The following is a 16,505-nucleotide window of genomic DNA, read 5'->3' on the forward strand; positions in this document are numbered from 1 at the left end:
TTTTTTAATTTTTCTGTATAGTTTACATTTGTATTTTTTTTTCATATCAGATTTAATTATGTGTTTAGTTGTTTTAGCATCAAGTTAAACTAAATTAAAATACTAAATGTTGCTTGGAAATTAATAATAATAATAATAATAATAATTTTATTTCAGTTAACACCTATTTATTTTTTTATATATATATATTTTTCGTTTTGTTTATTTGCTTTTAGTTTTAAGTTAATCACAATAACCCAGATTATAAGTTGGTAAAAAATTAAGAACATAAATATATTATGCTATTGTTGTAAATTACAGTTGCACTATAAAACAAAAACAATATTTTATAATTATAAAACAAATGATATCACGCTACTGATATTCTTCATGTTCTTTTAAATAAAAATGTTTTTTTTTATTTATTATTAAATGCTGAAAACATCCGTTCATAGAAATGTCATAAATTATGTCAAAGTTTAACCAGCAAACATTTAAATAATTTAAATTAATTATTAGCATTTTTTTACATTCCAATTAAATGAACTATTAGCGTTTCATCAACTTATAAACTTAAGTTGGCTTTTTCAAACATACACTAAATGGTACATTTTTAACCCAAAAGTTGGGTTAGTCCACATTTGACCCAAAGTTGGGATGAAACAACCCAGTATTTGTTAAACAGGTGAGGTACACACTTCCCCTTTGCCTAAAACATCAGAAACCTGTAATAACCATCCATCGTAGCTCTATAATGCTCTCTTGATGTTTCATAAAGGAGTATATCGACTACAACGGAGGACCTGGAGTGCAGCACATCGCACTAAACACCTCCAACATCATCCAAGCGGTACGCTCACATCTCCTCTCAATATCATTCACTCCTCATACACCGAGATAAAGACGAAACTCTTTCCTGATGGATCAGATCGTGAACCTCCGAGCTCGAGGGATGGAGTTCCTGTCCGCTCCTGACAGCTACTACGACAGCCTGCGACAGAGACTGAAGACGGCCAAGATCAGGGTGAAGGAGGACCTCGAGACGCTGCAGGTTTGGAGAAACTCGTATGACTGTGGATTCTAGTAAACATGTTGAACGGTTTTCCAAATGCATTTTGAAATCTGTTGCTGTTTTATCCAATGCAGGAGTTGAGAATCTTAGTCGACTATGACGATAATGGTTACCTGCTACAGATCTTCACTAAACCTGTGCAGGACAGACCCACGCTCTTCCTGGAGGTCATCCAGAGGAACAACCACTTTGTGAGTCTGTGTTTGACCTCTTTCTTCAAGGCTTCAATAGGGAAGCCCATTTTTGCCAATTAATAAAAAACAAACAAACAAACAAAAAAAGTAACGACTCTCAGAATTGCGTGAGAAAAACTCACAATATTGAAAGCTCCGCCACTGAATAACAAATAAAACATGGTTGATTGTGACTTTTTTTTCTCATAATTGCTAGAAAGTGTAATAAAATAGCCTTTTTTTCCCTCAGAATTTGACTTTATAACTCGAGAAAACAAAATTTAGAATTTTGAGATTAAAAAGTAACATTATTTTGTTTTTATTCAGAATTCTTGCAATTGTTACTTAATAGCACACAATTACAAGCTCATATCTCAGTTCTGATTTTTTTTTTAAATTGCGATGTGTAAAGTTGTAATTGCAAAAAAAAAAAAATAATTCAGATTTTTATTTTCATTTCAAACAAGCTTCCATACTTTAAAGTTCTGCCACTGAATAACAAATAAAATATGGTTAATTGTGACTTTTATCTCGCAATTATTTTTTTCGTATCTTGCAATTATAATAGATTATTAATTCTAACTTAATGGCACACAATTACAAGCTCATATCTCAGTTCTAAAAAAATGTAATTGCGATATGTAAAGTTGTAATTGCAAAAAAAAAAAAAATAAAATAAAATAAAAATAATCAGATTTTTATTTTCATTCGATGACAGAAACAAGCTTCCATATTTAATGTCCTGAGATTAACATGTGTTTACATTTATTATTTTAAATCAAACACAAAGAAGTAACAGATACTGTCAGCACATACTAATACCATATAGAAATATTTGGCAAATGCTTTTATCTAAAGGTATTTACAAATAAGGAGGATTTCCTCATCAGGAGGCAATAGCATGAGAAGTGCGAAAAGGCAAAGTTTCAAAGACGGACCAGAACAGAGAGAGAAATAAAAAATAGTCAATGCATGTAGTTATTTATTAACAGGATTCAGTCAAGGTCTCTAAAAAGATCTCAAAATAGATGAGTTTTTAGACGTTTCTTGAATGTTTTAAGGGTTGGGAAGATTATTCCTCCAGCGGGGAACGTTATGAAACCATTACACAGCCCTACATCTTGATTTAAAAAAAAAAAAAGCATAAAATAAGGTCATGCATGTGAAAGTGGGCTGAGAATTGATCAAAGAGTTGTAATGTGGCTCATATCCAGACAGGAATCGTGTTTGTGTGGTGTTTTTCTGCAGATTGAGGGAGAATACAAGACTTCTTCACCGAAACAAATGGTTTTAGAAAGCATAAATGCTACAAAATGCGACACATGTTGTGAGAAAGTGTGAGGAACTCAAGCAAAACAGATACTATTTTTGTAAGAAATGAGTATTGGATTTCATTCAGTGAATCTGATGCAGGACGGTGTAATGCATGATGGGTAAAGATTACAAGAAAATGATTGGCATCAAGCCATAAGAAGGATTTTATAAGATCAGTGGTATAGTCTGTATGAAGGTACAGTAAATCCAGATACAGTTACAGAAAACATGTTTGGACAGGGATATAGTTTTATTAGAGGCTTTTTGAAGCTTGTGAAGTGAAGGAAGTGCCTAAAGATGAGACATTTCTATCTGAATCACACTAAAGGGGGCTTTACTTTCTTCTGTGGTGCTTAAAACGTCAAACAGAGCAAGAAAATGAACCCAACGACACTAACAGATCAAATCCAAAGACTGGTTGGTTGTTAAAGGATCACGAAACTCAAACTCAGAGAGATGTTAGCAGATATATACAGGTTGTACTCATGATGTCATTATTACTTATCTGTGGCGTTTAATTCTTCTGGTGTGATATGCAAAGTTGTGAGGTAAATGTGTAAAAAATTGTTGATTATTGGAGTGTGTTTTGCAATAACATATTTTAAGTTTTCTACTTCAGAATTGCACATTTACTTCAACGTTAGTTGCTGTGGCTTTGTAATTATTTGTGAAATTGACCTGCAATTTCTCGGGTCTAATTCTCCCGTGACTGTGCCATGTCTTATCCACTAGGGGTTTGGAGCTGGAAACTTCAAATCTCTGTTCGAAGCCATTGAGAAGGACCAGGACGCCAGAGGAAACCTCACAGTCCTCACACCGGAGAACCAGGGCGTCCCAAAGGCCTTTTACTAACACACACAGCTGCAGAAAGGTGATTTACTCAAGCCTCGTGCTGGAGTGAAATAATAATATGACACCATCAGTTAACACCGAACGTCCACTGCAACAATAAAGACATAAGAACTGTATAATGTGTTTGTGTCATTCTCTTTTTTTTGTTCATCTGCTACATTCACTTTCAGAGTCAAATGGGTTTCTTGTCTGTGGTTTCATTTTTCATTGGTTTCATTTACACCAGGGCTGTCCCTATTCGGTTGTTAAATGATGACGTAAGAAGCGCTGCTTCCGGGTCCAAGCCTCAACTCGCTTCACTTGAGAATACTACCTCAGCAGCCGTTTATGAGCACTGTTTATTCATATTAATCATTTAAGCTGAACGCTTTCAAACTTACGGTATACACTACAGTCTCCGTGCTCACAGCGTCCCAAACACAAATAATTTTTATATATTTTTTTTATATTTATATTTTCATTGTCTGGCTATCTGGGACTTCGGTATGGAGTTAAATGTTAAGATTATAACTTTTTCGCTAGTATTCTATCACATTGTGAGTTTATATAAGCACCTTTTGTTGTTTTCTCGTGTTAACTGATAGAGCGTTTGGACACGGAAGCGCTGCTATGTGACGTCAGACTTAACAAGCGAATAACAGATGACACACTTTCATTGCTGGCGGTTTTAATTAAGTGATAAAAAGCAGTTGCAAATGATGTACAACATAAATATAGGCACCAATAAAACATGTATCACTTTGTTTTACTACTAAATTATATGTAATATCTAATATTTAAAATACATTGGAAAGATTTCCGTGACCTCTCGCGATCTTGGCGTGATTTATTTCCAGAACATGATGCATGATGGGATACACTAAGCCTCGAATAGCGCAGAGGAGCAGTATTTGAGATGGTTTGGATTCGGTGTGCGTTAAAGACATAGTTCACCCAAAAATGAAAATTAGGCTGTGTTTTACTCACCACCAAGGCATCCTACAGAAGTTGTAAATAACTTTCTTTTTTCAGACGAATCCAGTTGGAGTTATTACTAAAAATTGTCTTCAATTAAGCTCAATCATTGCAGTCGGCGGGTGTTGGAGCGCATCAGTCCAAAAGACGTGAAATAAAAAGCGTCCTTCCGTAAAAAATAAAAAAGTGTCTCACACGGCTCCGGGGGGTGAATATAAGTGTTTTGGAAGAAAAATATCCATATTCAAAACGTAATAATTACTTAAATCTAGCTTGCGCTCACTTTTGTAAACAGAAGCAGTTCTGGGGGAATAATGTATAAGGTCAGCTTTTTTTTTTTTCATGCATGCCTTTTTTATAATTTTTAAAATAGCTAAATTTGTTGAAAAAAAAAATAGCTTTGGGTGCATGTACACACACAAACACACACACACACACAATTATATATACAATAAAATAAAATAAAATGAACACCATAATCTCTGTATTTTTATTTCAAAATAATTTATTTGTATATAATCGGAATGATGCCAGGTTTATACATGTATGATGGCAGCTGTACATTTCAAAGAATATCATTCCAAAAAAAATGAGAAAATAACATTTTTTATTTTATTTTCGTACATTTTCTCAGACCTGGACAAAAATGGATAAATATATTAGTAAATAAATATATTAGTTACATTACCATATTGAAATGTTCTATTATATATAAAATACAACATTTTATCTTATAACTGCTTTGTCTTTCTTTCTTTTTAATTTTTTTTTACACAAAATATTATACATATACTGGCATATCCTTTGATTTCTGAAGGGATTTAGCTCTAATAAAAAAGGCAGTTTTAATTGATTCTCTGTGGAAAAGAGAGCGTATAACAATACAGACATAACTGACGATCTACAACTGTAGAGAAAATAAAATCATCCTCACTGACATTTCTTTGATTGACGTAGAACTAGTAGCTACATAGTGCTTCAATTGTTTTGCTTTGCGTTCCTTTCTTGAATCACATGCAGATTTTGTTTTTTTCCCAAGGAAAAGTGCTGTTTGCATCCTTTCTAGATAAAGCCGAGAGTTTTACGTGTTCTGAAGGAGACGGATGCCAACATGGAAGTGCAAATCTTCCATAATCTGGTGGAAATAGCTGCGTTTACATACTATCTTGAGTTAAAAGAAAATCATGAGGACTTGATTACTAAAATGACTTAGAAAATTCACTGCAACAATGAAAATGTTGGATAATACTTATCTTTGGTTTATGAAAAAATGAACAAAAGACTGTCTAGATGCATCCAAGTATCTGAATTTAACAGGGTTCCCACAGAAAGTATTGGAAATATAAGGTAATTCTGGAAAAGCTATGGACATTTCTATAGTCAATATATATATATTTTTTTGCTATGCAGTGCTCAAAAATGTTTAACAGATTTTCCAAATTTTTCCAATAATCCAAAAAACAATTGGAAGAGTCATTGATCATAATGTTGTGGGAACCCTACTGGGATTTAGTAAATTGTCTTATGCATTTTTTCATTTTGGATTCAGCCTCGTTTTGATGCAAATCAACATGCCAAAAAGACTCATGGGAGGTGTTTGTGGTTCAAAGGACCAAGACCTTTGACCAATTTGACCATTTACTGACAAAAAAACAACAAAAGCAAACAAACATCCAGGTGTTTGTCATGGCAAGATTTCCAGTGTTTCATTTTCTTTACTTAAAGGCATGTTTCAGGTTCAAAACTGCATCTGATATTTTTTCCCAACTTAAGGAAGCTTATCACATGTTTAAGCTTGTTTTGAACCCAGAACATTCCTTTAACGGTTGGCTTTTACAATATATGACAAGAGAGATTTCTGGGTAACAGTAAAGATAACCATGCCTGCACGCAATACGTATCGAGTCAGCTCAAGTTAGCTACATAAATGTATGTATAAACTTCATGAAGTGTTCATTTCATGGGATACAGAGGCACTTTTGGTGAGCTTGTATGCTGGTTGGTTTCTATGAAATGTTGCATCCCTTTAAGGGAATATGAGAGTCAAAGAGGTGAAAGCAAAGCAAAGCATTTCTGGGAAATGTAGTCCTTCTCAGCCCGAACACAAAAGGTTTAACAGGCCAAAATATTGAAACCAAACAAAACAAAATCTTCACAAACTTCCCCAAATATATTCAGTCAATTCATTCAGTTTTGACAAGTAAAATTAATAAATGTAGACACAAACATTTGTAAATAACAGCTGCCATTTTTGAATTAACAAAACCGAGACCTGAAACCTCAATGAAATGCTCCTTTCCAAGGACAGATGATATAAAGTAAAGCTCCCTATCGCTCCTCTGAGTTAATATCTGGCAGGGGTAACGAGAGGCCAGCGCACAAGTACCTTTGAAGTACCGTCTCGCTAATAGGACTTTTCTGATTGGTTATCTGAGGTAGTGCTGGAAAACCAGGCCAGAAGCTTGAACGAAGACCAACACAAAGTTAAAGAGTCAGAAATAAAAGGAAGAGGTGGGTAGCACCGCAATGACTAGATAGCTAAAAATTAGCCAGTAGGCACGGTCAACTAATGAAAGCTACTTTATGCTCGTTGTACATGCTCAGTATCTCAGTCTTCAAGGTATAATGATACTGCCAGGATAGTAGTTAACCTGGAAGAGAAAAATGATTGTAGAACGAGACAGATTACGCTAATGTTGTGTTATGGATTGGTTGTGACATTTCAGAACACAACAACCAGGCTTGTGTAGATAGATGTGTCTACGTACATGCATAGAGTACATACGCCAAGTCTGAACCTCAATGGAATATGAAAGAACGTTTAAATCTTTAAGGACTTTTATGAAGATCATTTAGAAACTGAATCCTGATTTAAACCAAATGAAAGGAGGAAACCCAGATTGAGCGCATACTCAATTTCATGCGCATCTTCCATATCCTCTGATAACTGCCTAAATTAATACCACTTGTTTGTCTATTTAAAAAAGTCACTTTTGGACCATATTGGCTAAAGTACCAAGAATGACTTATTCTGGACATTACAAAGGTGCTAGCTAGGGCTGTCACTTTTAGTTCGAAAATTGATTGCACAATCGATCGGACCAATCAAAAAAAGTTTCGAAAATGAAAATAGGGAATCTATTTTAACCAAATATGTACTCTATTAACTTTAAAAGAATTAAACAATAAAAAATATACATGTAACAAAACTCACAAACAAGCAGAAAAAGAAAATAAAGAATTCCGAAAGTGCAGTATGCGTTGCGAAAGCTAGACAGAAAATACCAGAAATTTTACACGCCTATAAGACCCAGTGACGTTGAAAGTGACTTCTTATTCTGCGTTCACACCAAACGCGAATAGAGCGTCTGGTTGCGAATTATTTCAATGTTAAGTCAATGTTAAGACGCGTTTACTGAGTGTCCCTGGGACATCAGTGCGGTCGGAGCGCGTCTTCTCAATAGCTGGACATATAGTGAATAAAAAACGCTCTGCTCTGGACCCCGAAAATGTTGATCGACTTGTTTTCCTGTCCAATAAATTTGTAATGGCCTGAGCCTTTTTGCACATTTCATTATGCCTGCTTAGTGCCGCCTAGACTAACTGTCGGTTACGTTCAATAAAAAAATAAGTCCATTTAAAGTTTCATTTTTTGCACAGTTGTTTGAAATGGATTGAATCATTATTTAAAATAATCTTGGAGATTTTTGAATTGCCTAAATCATAAATGCAGCCGGGTTGAAGCCTGCAGTGATGTTTTTCTTATGTTATGGCAGCCGTCCCCTCTGCATATATACTTTTTTGAGAATGTTGTGCTCCTGTTGCGGTTTGTTATTTTTCACGACACTTCATGCCAATAAATAAGAAAAATAGCTTGTGCGTTTCCAGTGCTCTCTTTACGTTCGTCTGTTATTTGACGTTGAAAAAGGAAACGTCTTTTTTTTTAGACATGGAAAATCGATTTTACAATCGATTCAATGAATACTTATGTCTTAAAAATCGAAAATTATTTTTTCACAAAAGTGACAGCCCTAGTGCTAGCAACAGTGAGTTACTACTGAAGAGTACTTTGGAAAAAACATCTAATCATCAATGACTGCTCAATTCTTTGTAAGAACGAAATTCTGAGGTCTGGAGATTATTGGTAATCCAGTATGATTTCGCAGAAAATGTTTGGAATTATCCGGAAGACTCAAAATGTGAGTGAAAGAGACAGCGAGAGATCGCCGAACTGTTTTGTCCATTTCGGCTCTTGTGTAGCAGCGTGAGGAGTTTCGGATGAAGAGTTTTCTCAAACACGAGACTCTTCCTCTGACCCTGTGGAGAAAAAAAAAACATTTAAAACTCATTTAATTGAAGGAATAGTTAATTCAAACTGAAAACCAGCTGTGCAGATTCAATACATTAGAGTACTGCATAGATTATATATTTTTATACACCAACCCCATCAACATATGTCCTTTAACAAAAAGACAACTGGTTTTTCAATTGGCTTTTGGATTGCTGCAGAAAATAAGCCCTTTGACTAACAAAAGTTTATGATTCTTACATATATTGCTTATCAGGATAATCTTACATATCTAAAAGTAATCTAAAAGTTAGGCTATACATCAGGGGTGGCCAATGTTGGTCCAGGAGTGCACTTCTGTCAGACATACTCACCCTGACTATTGTGTAGACTTTGGCAGTACGGACAGTCCATGGGATGTTCGTCCCCTGGGCCATGATAGGCCCTACACAGGGGTCTGTCCATTCCAGAAGTGGGTCCCAGAAGCTGAGGCTCAGATTGGGACTGCTGCACTTGCTTCTGCCAAACCACATGTGCCCCACTACAGCACGGCCAGTCGGTCATACCCGAAGAGTCCAAGATTAGAGGTACCGGCAGCAGTGTGGGGGCCATGTCTGGCGGAGGTGTGCAGCAGTAGCTTCCCGCTCCCTGTCCGTAGTGGATATGAATGCTACAATCATCCTGAAGGTCCAAGTTTTGATGGAAGTGAACAACCGGCGAAGGAGCTTCCAATGGACAGCTGGCTGCTTTCCGACTGGACGTCCATCTTGGGCCTTTGTGGCAACAGCGTGGGGACGGAGAGGTTAAAGGAGGGGAGGGAAGGATCACAAAAGCACCTGAGGTGGAAAGAGGGTCCGGGTCTCTATCCTTAACCCTCCTTGAACTGAGGTCTGTTTTGGGGCAATGGCAAGACTGGTTTTGTCCCTGACACCCGGTGGAGTCTTTGTCTTTAGTTACGGGACAAGACCCACTTGCTGCCGCAGCTGAGGACATGGCCTCTTGATCCCCCTCATGACCTCGGCCGGGCCCTTGACTGAGCTCCCCGTCCTCATAATAGTGGTGTCTATGCCTATGATAGTGAACATGACTGGACACAGCCATCTGTTGCTGCGGCTGCTGTTCTTCCAGGCAGATGGCACCGGCATCACCGATGCTTCCAATCCCGGTTTGGTTCACTACAGAGTCCAGGGAACGAGGCCTTTGTGTGGCCTCCATGCTCCCTCTGCGTGGAGCTTTGCCCGGTCCGCAGTAGACAAATGGGTCGTAATCACTGCTGATTGAACTACGAAAAGTAGACCAGCTGCCATAAACACCCTGCAGGCTGATGTCTGTACAGTTCAAAACAGAGTCACTGGACGAGCCATGGCACGATCCCGAGCTGGAATCGCTAGCCGGTCCGTCTGCAAGATAACCGCTCCGCTCAGTATGGTAGCTCCCTCCTGAGCAGCTTCCATCGTCTTGGCGACTGTGCGAGCCTCCCCCACGTGGCAGGTGATGATGAGTTCCATGATTTGCGGATGATGCCACGTGATGCATCCGAGAACCTGAGGCGTTTCGCAAAGGTCCTCCGGGGCACCGGTGACACGACCTTCTGGGGGCTGCATAGTGATGCCCCCCAGTCCGACACCCGTGCCCACCTGTCCTATGCGGACGTCCGTGATGGGCATCCGGAGCCGAGTGATATGCACACCTAGCACCCAACGGTCCGCTGGGAATGCAACGGAGAGTCTGTGGACGGAGTGGGGGTGAGTTGCCAAAGTGGCCCAAATGGGGTAAAGGTCCAGATGGGTTACGGGGGTAATGATGGCGCAGGGAAAAGGGAACAGGTTGCCGATGATAAGGGTGTTGGTTTGGATAGTTATGTGGAAGGAGGAAGGCTTGACTGTGATCTGGTGGAGGGGGTGGCATTCGACTCCTTTGGGGCAGACGGGATGCCTGATCTGAACCTGTTGGAGGGTAGATGGTGAATTTAATTTAAAAACATTGCTACGAAAAATTCCTATTGAATATCAAGAGCTAGAATTGCATTGTTCAGGGTATGTTCAGGCTTTGGTTCTGAGCAAATGAAATCCTGCTTCGGGTCATAACAAACCTATATGTGACCTTCTTTTTTTGAACATCAAAAGACATTCTAAAGAACATTGGGCACCAAACAACACAAGACTCCAACGACAAATAAACATTCTTCAAAGTATCTTTTGCGCTCCACACAAGGAAGTAACACAGGTTTGGGCATCTGATTAAACTGGATGTTTTCATATTTGGGAGGCATAAGATAAAGAAAGAAGAGGAATTTCAAAACAGTGCTGCCTCGTAAGCGCTATAATAATATTATAGGAGAAATATATATGTACCCTGAGGCTGTTTACCCATGATGTTGTGCATGCACAGTGGGCAGGTACGATGTTGTAGGAGCCAGGGGTCAACACACTCCTTATGGAATTCATGAGCACAGGAGATGATTCTCAATTCCTGCCAGAGAGACAGAAAATGTAATATTAAATGTGCCATTGGTGTGCCTCAAAACCAAAGTGGTTCTTTTCCTTCCTGTGTTTGATGGTTTTTCTAGCTTTTTTCCAAAATCAAATAATGCTTTTTCTTTTTATCTCCTACCTGGCCATCCATGAATTCCTCAAGACAGATGGCACAGACCGGGCTGGAATTGGAGCTGCTGTTTGACCCTGGAGCCTCACGAGAACGCTGGGAGCCAGAGCAACCCTGAGAACTGTATGTGCGCGTTTCCAACCTGCTGATGGCACGCATGGTCTGCTGGTGCACAGAGTCCTGGGAGTTGAGAAAAAAATATTTTGAGATTTCTACAGTGATTTTAAACATCAAAACAATTATGTTGTATGATCATAAAGAAGAGGAGAGGAATACAATGATGTAATCAATGGTCATGTTACAATCAATACTAATGGTAAACATAGACAGCATTGGTATAATGCAGCAGTTGCCAACTTCGGTCCTGGAGAGTTTCCTATAACCTTAATCAAATACACCTCAACAAGTTAATCAAGGTCTAAGGGTTACTAGAAAGCTATAGGCTGTTTTTTTATTTATTTATCAGAGTTGGAGCGAAACTCTACAGGACTAGCTCTTCAGGACCGAAGTTGGCCACCCTTGGTGTTTTCTTACCCAGGTTCTGTTGGACTTGCAGCGGAAGCGTAAAACAAAGATCATGACGATGGCCAACACAACCAGAGCCACAGTCAACAGGATGCCAACGTCATAGTAAGGCTGTGTACACAACAACAAAGATTGAAACTTGAATGTCCTGCCATTAGTTTGTCATTAAATCACCAACTAATGGATAGGTATATTGGTATATTATTTTGGCTATTCCAAAATAAACAGGGTATCACCAAGTGACAGCCATTGTAGCGATTTTTTCTGAAAGTGTACCAATGTATGTTGGATTTTGGATGCTAGCATCCCAGGCATTTTTTAACTAGCTTAACCAACAAGAGTCCAGAAGGACCATACTGGTTGACCAGCCGTACCAGTTAATATGTTCAGGTGCATAGTGCAGCTATAAATGTGATGATCCTGTTAAACTTACAGTGCTAAACATATTTCTAATTGATTAGCCCTAAAAACATAGAAAATTATAGGTTTGTTTAAGTCCCAACCCTATCTCTTACAAAAGACCTAAACTTTCCCTTAATTCTGATTGGGTGATGGGAATGTTGTTCCAGTAAAATCATATATTTTCAGCATGAAGACTGAAACAGTTAAACCTAGAAATTAAAAGACATTTTTTTAAGTGTTCGATACGTTTACACACCCATTTTTGAGTCTCCATCATGATATCTATGGACACCCTGGCTTCTTCGTTCTTATTGACGAGTCCCATCAGTTCTTGTGCATCTGATGACTTCACCAGCACCACTGGACGAGGAAACGAACCTGAATCACGCAGCTGTGTGTGAAAAAACAGACAACAACAAAGTGTCTAACTACTGATATAGAATAGAATATATTTTGAACTACATGATTTAGAAACAAAAACGTTTTTGCCAAGCTACCTTATTTACTACACTAATTATTAAGATTTTGATAAATTGCATTTATCTGCAACTGTCTTACAAAAATAAGATATACAAAAATAAAAGATAATGCAAAATAAAAAACTTAATAAAATAATATACTGAATAATAATAAATAAAAATAGAATAAAAAAAATAAAGATTTGAAATGATTATTAAAACTGATAAGTTTATTTTATCGGTAACTGTCTTCCAATATAAATAAATAAAAAAAAACAAAAATAAAAACAATAATTAAAATAGCAATAAAAATAAAAACTTGACTGAATGAAAATACTGTGCTGATTTTTCTTATTTTTAGATTTAGAGTTGTGATAAGTTGCTTTTATCTTCAACTGCTCTCCTAAAATAAAAAACAAACAAACAATAAAATAACAAATAAATGCAATAAATAAGTAAATAAATAAAGAACAGAATGAAGGAGATTCCATGTTAATTTGTTATAATCTAAAATTATAGAAATGGTTAAATAAGGTATGATAAGGTATGTTTATTGGCAACTGTCCTAAAAAACTTGAAATATAATAATAATACGATAAATTACAATTAATAAAAATTGTAAAAAGGATAGCCCATGTTAATTTATTATGATTTTACAAAAGAAATTTATTATGTTATGGCTAGCAAAGTCAATTATTGTAATACTGACCTCCTGAGCAGCACCGGGATCATCTGTGATGTCAAAGATGACCGCCTGAGCGCCTCTCTGAAGGGCCAGACGAGCCTGAGAGACACAGAGACACAGAGAAAGCGTTAGTTGTGTTGTAGAAATCCCACGAGACAGCAGATGGCAATCCTATCACATATTTGGAGCCATGGAGTCCTGTCATAATGCAATTCAGCACAGCTTCTGACCCCTGTGTGTGAGAGAGTTTCACTTTCAATAACTTCTGACCAAATTCCTAAAACATTTTAATAGACTACGATTCATATAAAGTCAGCAGAGATCCACAAACTATGAAACATATCCTTTTAAATTCTTCCAGTTTAAGGGAAGATCTGCACCAAAACACATGCACTGCATTTTCGCAGACAACAAATTATTTAATTCTTCATGTGCAAAACACTAATCAATCAATCAAATCACTAGTGTAATGCACAATGATTATTGTGACGGATTAGTATTATTCAGATCAGTCTTTAGTGCAGTTTAGAGAAGAAAAACAGTTCATACACTACAAAAACACTAGTACTTCCTTCCACTGTGTCAGATTCTCCCCGCTTTTGTCAAGATAGATAGATGCACTTTTCTTGTGCGACCGGGAGGGAATTCTGCCCAAACAATGACCAATAACTCACCGAAAGTCTATTTCCTGCCCAACTGCTGAGAGTTCAAAGGTCAAAGTATGAGCTGCAGGAAAGTATACTGCTGCGTTCCAGACAATGACCATGTGTGTGTGCATGTAGTTGTGGTAAAGTGATTGAGCGGTTATAATTAGCAGTGCTCGCAAACTTGCAAAGTCAAACATTGCTATTACTGCAAATTAGACTGAAGGTTAGTGATTTGAACAAACCCAAACTCTAATTAAACTGATGTGTGTGTGTTATCCTAAAGAGTTTGTGCTCGAGGCATGAACAATTCCTCAAATAATCCTTCAGCTGGAGCTTCACGTGTCAAATCTTGACTGGTTTTAATCAAGTAAAGGTCAGAATAAGGTCAGTAATATCTCCAGATGAACTCTTACTGGACTGAAGCAGCTCATCTTCACTTGATTCTCCATCAATCATGTTTTAGGGTCTCAAATCTGATCCTCAGGATCTTTTGAGGAGCGTTTGTTTCCAGAAGCTTTACTTTCACTGTTCCTCAGCGGAGGAATGATCTTCACAAGCCTCCAGAACAAATCACCAATACATGATGTTACAGTAATTAGAGCAATTAAACCGAAGCGCACTGTGAAGCGGTAAAATGTAACTGATGCCACAAGTGTCTTTTAGTTTCCTCCAATAATCACTAGATAAATAATAGATGGTAAGAAACTACAGTAAAACTGACTGTAATGCAGGACACAGACTGTGCTGCTGTGTGTTAAAGGGTTTAATAACAGGCCTTATGTCTGCAGACGGCCTCTCCGGAGACAGGAAGTACAATCACAGACCCGTCATTAGCCGGCTAGCTACACACACACACACACACACACACACACTAAGAACTAACAGGTTTAACCGAGCACGTGCACGGAAATGGTCAGTGTTTTCTATAATGGCATTAAGATTACTGGCTCTGAGTTCTGCTCGGTGTGTGAGAAATCTTAAAAACTTGTGTGAGTTTATTCTTATCTGCAGGGTTAATGAGAGGGTTCAGATGTGCACAGAGTGTAATGTGTGTGTGTGAGAGAGAGAGTCAGTGCTACCTGTCTGCTTTCAGCCGATTGGCCGGTTGAAACACGAAGAGGCGGAGCAGCAATGAGGGGTATATACATTTAATAGCTGATGTGTGTGTGTATTTGGAAGAACAAGAACTGACAGGAAAGAAGAAACCAATATAGTTAGTAACAATCCTGACACATAGTATTTTGGTGTAAGAGTAAAGGAATAGTTAAGCTAAAACTAAAAATCATGTTTTACTTACTTTCTTCAGTGGAACATAAAAACATGCTTAAAAGCATAGATTGCATTTGTGCCGCCCACTCAAGTATTTATTTCATTTTTCCCCCCATAAGTATTACAAATTGTTTGTTCAACACTTATAAGCTGAGAACTATACCAACCAGCTACGAGGAGAATCACAACATTTAAACAACTGAAAATCAGACTAAAAGTCAAAGATGCAAGACTGCGAACTTAAAGTACACATGAAATCAAAATTAACTATATTTACTTTGTTCGCCTAAATTGATCGTTTTGTGCTGAACAATTCATCCATGCGAGTCAATCCACACAAAAAATTTTGGCTTCATAATCTTTAATCAAAATCTGAAAATGCCCCTCCCTTCTGCATTGGAGGACCTTCACTGATGACGAAGGCTTGAGGAATTGGGCGTCTGTTTAATCCGTAACCACGCCCCTCCAACTGACAGTAGACAGGCTGCCTGTGTGTTTGCGAGCATTGACAGCGCGTGAAAGGAGAGATGGCGAGGAGGTGCATTTTTGGTTGTGGAACTCGCGGAACAATTTTCCCTTTCCCTAAAATTCCCTCGTTACGGTCCAGATGGATCGATTTTATTACATTTCGAGGAAGGAGGGATAACAGAGTGTTCACGGATTTGCTCGAAGCACTTCACGCGCGAATACTTCAAAAATTGGACAGAACACGAAAATGGGGTTTGTGAGATATCTGTCATTAACAGATAACGCTGTCCCGTCAGTGTACACCATTGGTACCTCACAAAGTTTGACGACGGTGAGTTGAAATGAACCATGTCTCATGCAATTGAACACACCTACTTATCTAGATCCAATCAGGTGCTAGTTGGAAAATAAGCCACGCCCACTATTTCCCTCATTTATTATTCCGTTTCTCTCGGAAATACGTCACAACACTGGAGAAAAGCCGTTTGCAACTTCCGTTTCACGGGGACTTTAACGACTTTAATAAGGGAAAGAACTACAATCCCATGAAGCATTGCGAATGACAATAAAAAAAAAGCTGATGTTGTTTACATACAGAAACAATATATTTTACATTTATTGCAAAAATGCATTTATATACAAATATTCACTTGGTTTAGGAATGTAGGGAGAATTCGTAGTGCTTCACGGGAGTTCTTTTGGCGCAATTTGCTTCTGGCCCTTCTCTGATTGGTGGAGATTTCACTGCAGAATTATGGGTAATGTAGTTTTTAACCAGGAATTCCTCTGTTAAACAATTATTTAAAAAATAAGCT

At 37.8% G+C, this 16,505-nt stretch overlaps 2 protein-coding genes across 2 annotated transcripts in view; one reads left to right on the forward strand and one right to left on the reverse strand.

Annotated features, from left to right (window-relative positions):
- The first annotated feature begins 1,104 nt into the window (after positions 1-1,104).
- On the forward strand, positions 1,105-3,506 carry LOC113068874 (4-hydroxyphenylpyruvate dioxygenase-like). The gene is made up of 2 exons (XM_026241760.1): positions 1,105-1,242; positions 3,271-3,506. The coding sequence occupies exons 1-2, from the start codon at positions 1,120-1,122 to the stop codon at positions 3,388-3,390; spliced, it is 243 nt and encodes an 80-aa protein (XP_026097545.1). The 5' UTR covers positions 1,105-1,119; the 3' UTR covers positions 3,391-3,506.
- Positions 3,507-7,773: 4,267 nt separating this feature from the next.
- LOC113069924 (E3 ubiquitin-protein ligase RNF43-like) overlaps positions 7,774-16,505 on the reverse strand; it is an 87,559-nt gene continuing 78,827 nt past the window's right edge. Inside the window, exons 3-9 of the mRNA XM_026243051.1 lie at positions 13,331-13,405; positions 12,420-12,554; positions 11,771-11,872; positions 11,246-11,416; positions 10,987-11,104; positions 9,007-10,578; positions 7,774-8,661 (exon numbers count right to left, since the gene is read on the reverse strand). Coding sequence (XP_026098836.1) covers positions 8,636-8,661; positions 9,007-10,578; positions 10,987-11,104; positions 11,246-11,416; positions 11,771-11,872; positions 12,420-12,554; positions 13,331-13,405 — 2,199 coding nt within the window. The 3' untranslated portion in view covers positions 7,774-8,635. The remainder of the gene's footprint in view (positions 8,662-9,006; positions 10,579-10,986; positions 11,105-11,245; positions 11,417-11,770; positions 11,873-12,419; positions 12,555-13,330; positions 13,406-16,505) is intronic.

This window comes from Carassius auratus, chromosome 5 (assembly GCF_003368295.1).
Source record: "Carassius auratus strain Wakin chromosome 5, ASM336829v1, whole genome shotgun sequence".
In the NCBI taxonomy this organism is placed as follows: Eukaryota; Metazoa; Chordata; class Actinopteri; order Cypriniformes; family Cyprinidae; genus Carassius; species Carassius auratus.

Coding starts and splice junctions, on each gene's coding strand:
- LOC113068874 (XM_026241760.1), top strand. CDS start 1,120: ATGCAGGAGTTGAGAATCTTAGTCGACTATGACGATAATGGTTACCTG. Junction 1,243..3,270: donor TCCAGAGGAACAACCACTTT/GTGAGTCTGTGT, acceptor CTTATCCACTAG/GGGTTTGGAGCTGGAAACTT.